We start from the raw sequence: 8,515 nt of genomic DNA on the forward strand, positions 1-8,515 counted from the left end.
TCTAAACCCACCCTAATCCACCTCAACCCCTACCTAATCCATGGCCTCTCATGGCCATTGGAGATGTGTATCAGCCTTATATGGCTCCTAGATGTTTGTTTCTATGGTTTCATGGACAAACCTCGAAGGGATCTGGTCCAGTCCTTGCTCGACTTCTGTTCATGGCCTTTCTCCGGCCATTCATGACCTTTCTCTGGCCATTCATGGCATTTCAAGGCAGATCCTTGACCTTCCTGGTTAGATCGGTAACTTTCAAGGTGTTTCTCACCTTTTCTAGGTTTTCCGAAACCCTAATCTTTAAGATCTTTCAATTTTCTTCATACCTATCTTAGATCTGTGCTTACTACGAACTTCTTAAGTGTTTTCGTAAAGGTCTCTCGATTTTCTTTCAAAACAACTCTTCATTTTTCAACGATTAGGGTTTTCCTTTAAGTTCTTTAACGATCATGTCTCTGATTTTAATGTTGTTCGTGATTTCGTTATTTGTTTTAAGTTCTTTGTTTCTGACTATCTTCTTCTTGTTTGACTTATCTGATTTGAGTTCTTTTCATCTCTTAAACTCGACTACTATCGAAGCCCTAATTTCTTAAAAGGGGGTTTTCTCACTTATTACTACTGTGAGACCTTTACTTGTTTCTGATTTATATTACCTGATACTATATTCTTCTTCACTGTTGATTCTATGTAACTACTTGACCTACTTGACTATTGAGCTTCGAATATTTTTCTTACTACTAAATCCTAGCTTATTTCTGCCACTACTGTATGTTTGTGTTATCTCTTTTGCCAATATGATTGGCCTCGCATGTCTGATGCTTCTGTTCACTCTATTTATATACTGAAGTGTAGAATCATGTTTCTTCCGTGATTGATCTTGATCTTGGGACTGATTGCAAAAGCTTTTCTTTTATGAACCCTAATTTCACTCGCCTGCTTAAAATTAATTGATTTCTTTCCCTTTACTGTGATGTTTTACCTTGCCGAATCCTTTCCCAAAATAAACCTATTTTGTACTTAGACTTGATTGTTTACTTCATACTTTTACTACCGCTTATATGGCAATAATCAATCTGTCACCAAACTGATTTCTTTCCTTAATTAAACCTGCTACTACCCGTTAAACAGTAATTCCTTAATTAAAGGGAATCACTTGTGTTAATTGATTCTGACTTGTGATTGTTTCCATGTTTGTGTTAAGACTTTACTTATTACCTTACCTTTTACTCGTTTTCAAAGCTATAAATACCTTACACCCCCTCTTCTTTCAGAGACACAAACCATTGAGTTCAAGAACACACGCTTATACTCAAAACTTTCTCTCTTTTCTCTATTACTACTTATGCTACTACTTTGTCTAGCCGACTAAAAGCCAAGGCTAGGCTGTGGAAATTTGCTTACTTTTCCTTTCTGCACTTTGCTTCTCTACTGGTATGTCCTAGTTAATTTTCAAGCATCAACAACAACGTGTTTCTTTAATTGTTCCAACTTCTCTCATTCTTGCCTACTTTTGCTTATGTTTCTGCAATCAAGTTACATTACTAGCATGTCGAAATGTGTTCCCTTCACCTTTTAAATAAATGCTCTCATATGTGTATGAATCCCAAACCCAACATCCCCTCTATGTGTTTGTGTTCTCTGGCTGGTTTGTAGGCATGTCAGCATCATCTATTGCTGTGCATGACCAAACCTGACCCTTTCTGGGGGTCATATGCTTCATGCCATGTATTCCCAAAACCCCTGACCCTTTTGTGTAACTCCTGATTCTGTGTAGTTTGAGTTTTACTACTACTGTTTTCAAATCACTCTTACCACTTACTATTTCCCAACCCAGTTTTAAATAAATCTCTATATTCTGCATTTCCACTGTATTCTTAGAACCTAGGTTTTTCCCCTCTTGTGTGAGCCTTGACTTGGGACCCTTGGGCGCCCTCTAAACTTGGAAACATAAGGGCTAGCCCTTCCACACTGCACTCATTTCTGTCTGGTTATGCAACCTGGGTGTAAGCACTGCCCGGGGTCCTTTGAGATCCTTAGAGAACTTTGACACACCCAGGTCTGAGAAAGGTTTTTAGAACGTTGGCATTTGATGTAGTTTATTCCATAGCTCAGAGAGGAAGTCAAGAATCAGGTTTCCTATGGTTGTAACTTTTTATTTTGCACTATTCTGATGTAATTCAGTCATTTTTGGTCAGTAATATTTGTAACAAATATTGGGGACTGGCTAGTGAAAAGGAATGGGGTGATTATGCATGCTTTAACTATTAGAAGGGTAGTTAACATGCATATAGGATTTGTTTAATAAATTCTGCATGTTTTACTTCCACACTTAGACACTATGCCTATACGACCCAAATCAGCCTTTAATATTTAGATACTATGCTTGTAGGAATTAAAATTAGCAATAATAGAGATCATGTCTATAGGATCTAAAACCAATTTAGTTAAAAAAATCAGTTTGACTCGTATTGTTCTGAATCAGTTTAAACAACCTACTCCTTTTATTAACACGGTTTAGAAAGCATGCATATAGGATCCAAATCGCTCGTTTAAAACTATTTACTGCTCTGCTGCATTCCTAATTGGTAATAAATATCATGCTCATAGGACATCACCAATACACACTTAGGCAAGCCTAGGTAATAATGATAAAATTGAATCCGCCTTTGTTAATTAGCAATTGCTACAACCAACAGGCAGGCTTGATTCAGACTTCTTATCTGAGTTATGTAATAAATTGGCCTGCTTCAACAATTAAAACACCATGCCTTAGTACCTTTAAATTATGACCCTAATTGTGTTTAAGTCATGCTATTTATATGCATTGTTTGAGGAGGTATACATGAGCCTCATAACTGCTTATATGTATTCCTCTAAATGCAGTCTTATGTGTTTTGTATGTCGCCTAGTCTTTTTACCTTTAAACCTAAGAGTCAGCCAAAAATCCTCCCTCTCATAGGAATAGTAGTCCTAATTTCCTCTGGGACTAATAGGAATGGGACGGGTAATAGTATGCAATAGAGGGCGAGACCAATTCGCACTTTAATACCTTAACGGGGTGGGGAAGGGTAGATATAGAAATGATGACCGGTGCACTAATACCATGTGTATCCCCTTTTCTGAGGAGTGTCATACCGGGTATCGCATTGATGTGATCCATATTATAAATAAACCTAGGACCCCCCCCCCCTTTCCTTTTACATTCTTAAGTATTTGTAAAACTATAACTCCTTTTCAAAATCCGCCTTTTAATAATTTTTTCAAACTCTTATGTGTTCAAACTTAAATCCCCTACTATTTGAGCCTATACTTGCCTATTTGCAAATTGTACAAAATTCACAAAAACTGTCTGGCCGGGAACCACACTAGTAGATCCTGAGGGGTGCCTAACACCTTCCCCTTAGGATAATTTCAAGCTCTTACCCAATCTCTGGTTATCAAACAAACTTAGAAATGAACCTATAGGTGTCCTAATGTACCTTAAATCATTAGGTGGTAACTCTTCAAATGCAAACCCAGTTCCCAAAAGGAATGAGTTGTCCTATACCTAAAATGTCATAAACCCAATATTTCGATGCAAAGAGGGAAAAAGGGGGCGTGACAGCTGCTTCTTCTCCACCGGTGCCATCCAAGCAAATGGAAGATGCACTTTCGGTCACCCGGTCATGGAAATTTGGGGAATGCTTACTCGGCACCCACTCAAGACCATCATGGAAAGCGAAACGTCATTCTTACGGTTTCGAATGAGTGTGATATACTTTCCAAGCTGGTGGAGCTTGACAATTATCTGAAACCACTGGCCACAGAAAACGATTGGAGAAAAATGGACTCTCTTTCTGCGGAGAGTCTGTTAAACAACATCATGTACTGCTCGGTCATAGGTATCAATATAATCATCTCCCATCACTCTTCATCTATTATATTTTGAGTTAATAACCTTAGCTTTAACCTCTTCAGTCCAACCTTCTTGCTTCCGAAGGCATTTAAAGGTTAATCTTGGATAAACAAACACTTACTACAGAATGCGATCAACTTTTAGCTAAACGGAGTGAGGTTGCCGAGCGCCTCCCGGTGCTAAAAGCAAAAATTGCTCAAATGGATGATCTCAAGACTCGGTTGCAGCAACCCAAGCAAGAAAGAATGACCTACAACCAAGAGACCGCTCAATTGCATGAAGACCTCAAGGATTCAAAAGCTAAGTGGGCTGACCTACATAATACCGCGACTGCTGCTGCCGAGCGCGAGTCTACTTTTATGGAGCAAGTCAACAACTTGGAGGCTAGCTTACGCTCCAAAACCGAGGAGGCCAATGATGTCGAGGAGAAGAAGGCAAGAATGTAAGAAAGGCTCAAAAAGGTCATGGAGAAGAATCAACTTCACTCGACCACCAATGTGGAGCTGGATTCCAAAATCAACATTATGAAAGCTAAAACTGAAAAACTCCAATCCAAGATTGAAAAAGTCCGAGCTAAACTCCAAGACCAAGAAGATTCTATCCACTTCGAGAAAAGCTATGACATATATCATAAAAAGAGAAAGACTTTGGAGGAATCCAAAGAAGGCAATGCAAACATTGATGACTGCATTGCCAAAGCTCATGAACTGGAGACAACCACTCTCAAGAACCTCCCAGCTCGGCTCGTTGCTTCTGAATCTTCGAATACTAACTCCGAGTATTTGGGAATCGAAGAGGAAACTGAAAAGGAATCTTAAGAAAGTGGAGATAAAGAGGAAAGCCCTGAACCGTAAGTCGAACAGCCTTCTCCCAATAAAGAAAAGGAAGACTCTTCTTTCCCTTCGGGTTCTCATAGCAAGAATTAATGTATACATTTTTCTGTTTCTTTTTGTAACTATAAAACTTCCTTAGTGAGTTTGACATTTTAATTAATGAAAGAAATTGTTTGCTTAAGTGTTTTTCAAAGTATATTCTTTTTCATTTAACTGACTAAGTTTCAAGAATCGTTTCTCATCCGATAGCTTTTGGATTTCGAGCATAAACGCTTTCGGAATCTATCCGTTAACTATGTGGGTTTCATAAGAGAGGGCCCTTATATTTACAATACTCTTGAAAAGGATGTCTCCTATTCATTCCGGCACAAGCATTTGAAGTTTTAACTAACTTTCAAACAATAAAGTAAATTAACTTATCATTCGGACAAGAAAAAAAATAAAATAAAAGGACTTTGATTTATTCCCTCTATCTTTAAAAGTACATTTACATAACTATTCTTTTGCTTAATTAAATAGAGATGACAATACATGTAGCTAACTTGTACAGCTTATTTTTAAGGGGCTGATCATGCAGTCCCCCGATCCTAATAAGACATTGCTCCTAGTTCTAACAATCCCCGGTCTTCGTACCACTTTTAGTGCATTCATTTGCAATAGTTTCCTGTGACGACCCGACCAGTCGTCTCATGAGTTACCGCTCCGTTTCCCTATATTTCTACTTATTTATGCTTTTTTTATCGGTGTTATGTGGTATAGGGTTGGTCGAATCGAATCCGGAATGATTTTAGTAAAGTTTGAAACACTTAGTCTCTGTTGAGGAAGCTTAAGTTGGAAAAGTCAACCGGATGTTGGCTTATGTGTTAGAGGGCTTGGATGTGAGTTCCAATGGTTCGTATAGCTTCGAGAGGTGATTTGGGACTTAGGAGCGTGATCGGAATGTGTTTTGGAGGTCCGGAGTATATTTAGGCTTGAATTGGCGAAATTAGATTTTTGGCATTTTCCGGTTGGTAGGTGAGATTATATAGGGGTCGGAATGGAATTTTGGGAGTTGCAATAGTTCTGTTGTATCACTTAGGATGAGAGTGCAAACTCTCAGGTCATTCGGATGTGGTTTGGTATACTTTTTGATCAAAAGCCTAATTCGGAAGATTTTTGAAACTTAGCCTTGAATCAGATGTGTTTTGGTTGATTCAATATTGTTTGAGGTGTTTTGAAGATTGGTATAAGTTTGCGTAGTGGTATATGATGTGTTGGTGCTTTTGGTCGAGGTCCCGAGGGACTCAGGGTGATTCCGGATGGTTGGCAGAATGTTTGGAAATTTGATTTAGCAGCTGAAGTGTTGGAATTACTGTCATAACCGCACCTGCGGCTAGGGGACCGCAGGTGCAGTCTTGCAGAAGCAAGATTTGAGTCGCAGAAGCAGAGAGGGACTGGGAAGGCAAAAACCGCAGAAGCGGTTGGAGGACCGCACCGGCGCCATCGCAGGTGCAGATTGAAATCGCAGATGCGAAAGTGGGGGCTTAAGTGAAAGACCGCAAAAATGGTGTCTTGGACCACAAAAGCGGTACCGCAGAAGTGGTAAATGGGCCGCAGATGTGAAATGCCTTGGATAGAAGGTATAAGTTATTTTCTTCGCGAATTTTGGGTTATTCCACCATTTCTAAGTCGGTTTTGGATCTTTTGGAGTAATTTTGAAGAGGGATTCAAGGGATATCGTCTGGAGGTAAGATTGTTGAACCTAAAACTCATTCCTATGGTATTATTTCACGGATTAGGGCTGTAATTAATGGAATTTAAGGGTTAAAATTAGGAAAACTAGGGTTTGGTATTGGAGACCTAGACTTGAGGATTTGAGGGACCATTTGTGGTCAAATTTTGGTACTTTTGATATGTATGAACTCGTTGGGAGATGAGGAATCTATTGATGTGAATTTTATCGAATTTTGAGACGTGGGCACAGGGGTCAGGTTTTGGTAATTTCGAGATTTGTGTTGTAAATTGATTATTTTCGCATAGGCTTCGTTCCCTTAGTGTATTTTGACGTTGTGATTCTAATTTTGGATAGATTTGATGTGAGTTGAGGCCGATTCGAGGGGCAAAGGCGTCGCGGGCTAGAGTTCGGACCGGGTAAAGGTGAGTAATGATTGTAAATGTTGTCCTGAGGGTATGAAACCCCGGATTGCACATCGTTGTGCTATATTGAGGTGACGTACATGCTAGATGACGAGCGTGGGGTCGTGTACTATTAGGAATTGTGACTTAGTCCATACCGAATGATTGTTTTATCGCGCATTTGATTGAAAACTGTTTGTTATCATCATATATTGGGCTGAATGCCATATTTTGGCCTCGTGCCAACTATGTTAACCCTTAGGGGGATTTTTTACTGATATTTCCTCACTGTTTTGACTTTATACTTGAACTCAGTCATGCTATATTCTACTATTTTCATAACTCAGCCATGTTTATTCTGCTTTAATACTTAAATGATATTTTTGGTTGAGCACCATGTTTTACTGTTGCCCGAGTGGCTTGTAAGATTCTGACTGAGTAAGGCCGAAGGCCTATGTTGTGAGGAAATATTGATTATGATTATGAGGCCGAGGGCCTAAAATTTGTACGCCACAAGGTGGCTTGTTGATATGAGGCCGAGAGCCTATATGATTATGCCACGAGATGGTTTGATATTGCGCTTGGGCCGTAAGGGTCCCCTCCAGGAGTCTGCACACCCCCAGTGAGCGCGGGTATCCATTGTGATGTGGGATATAGCCCGAGGGGCTGGTATTGTTCCATGTATTGCCCAAAGGGCTAGTTCTGTTGGTATTGTGATCGAGGGGCAATTCTTTATGTGTTTATATTTCCTAATTGCCTGTCATTTACTTGTTTAACTGTTAAAAAGGCATTCTAAAGAAGTTTTAACTGAACTAAAGTGACTTTACCTATTTTTCACTATTTCATTGCTTTTACTGGCTTTTACTCCTTCTTTATAGTCTGTTGATGTGACTTTACGTGGTTTCTTATCACTTAGTCTGCATTTATTATTACTACTAACTGAGTTGGAGTACTCACTTTAGTCCCTGCACCCTGTGTGCAAATTCAGGCGCATCAGGTCCTACTTGCGAAGGTTGAGAGTTGTCTAGCAGATTCCGGAGATTCAGTAGGTAGCTGCCCAGTGATTCGCAACCTAGTGCTTCTCCCTCTATCTTATTTCCTTCTATTTTAATTATGTAATAGTTGAATAGACTCTTTCGGACTTATAGTATTATCATAGATGCTCATGACTGGTGACACTCCGACGTCGGGCTATGTCTTTTTCCGCAATATGTAGTATTTACCTTATTTTGGGATTTATTATTATGATTAAGACTTAAATTGTGTATTTTAATTGTTAAAATGAATTGTGAGTATGTCGGCTGGCCTTGTCTTCTCGAGAGACGCCATCACGATTGGGTCCGGGTTTAGGGTCGTGATAAGTTGGTATCAGAGCCTAGGTTACATAGGTCTCATGAGTCATGAGCAGGTTTAGTAGAGTCTCGCGGATCGGTACAGAGACGTCTGTATTTATCCTCGAGAGCTTGCAGAACCTATAGGAAAAACTTCATTTTCTTGAAATTCTTGTCGTGCGAATTGGCTGATCTGAGTACTAAACTTCTATTATTCTATTCTTTCACAGATGGTGAGGACACGCGCTACCGGTCAGGATGGACGACCACCAGTACCACCAACTATGGCCACTAGACGCCGAGGACACGATCGCGGTAGGGGCAGGGGTGTGGCCCGCACAGCA

At 39.7% G+C, this 8,515-nt stretch overlaps 1 protein-coding gene across 1 annotated transcript; it reads left to right on the top strand.

The window, feature by feature from the left end:
* Positions 1–4,356: 4,356 nt before the first annotated feature.
* Positions 4,357–4,710, top strand: LOC138879255 (tropomyosin-2-like). The gene has a single exon (XM_070158859.1). It carries the CDS (start codon positions 4,357–4,359, stop codon positions 4,708–4,710), a length of 354 nt encoding a protein of 117 aa, XP_070014960.1.
* Positions 4,711–8,515: the final 3,805 nt, after the last annotated feature.

The sequence above is a fragment of the Nicotiana sylvestris genome, chromosome 10 (genome assembly GCF_000393655.2).
Source record: "Nicotiana sylvestris chromosome 10, ASM39365v2, whole genome shotgun sequence".
NCBI classification, from domain to species: Eukaryota; Viridiplantae; Streptophyta; class Magnoliopsida; order Solanales; family Solanaceae; genus Nicotiana; species Nicotiana sylvestris.

What these genes read in the sequence shown, in the direction of transcription:
- LOC138879255 (XM_070158859.1), top strand. Translation starts at nt 4,357, where the DNA reads ATGGAGAAGAATCAACTTCACTCGACCACCAATGTGGAGCTGGATTCC.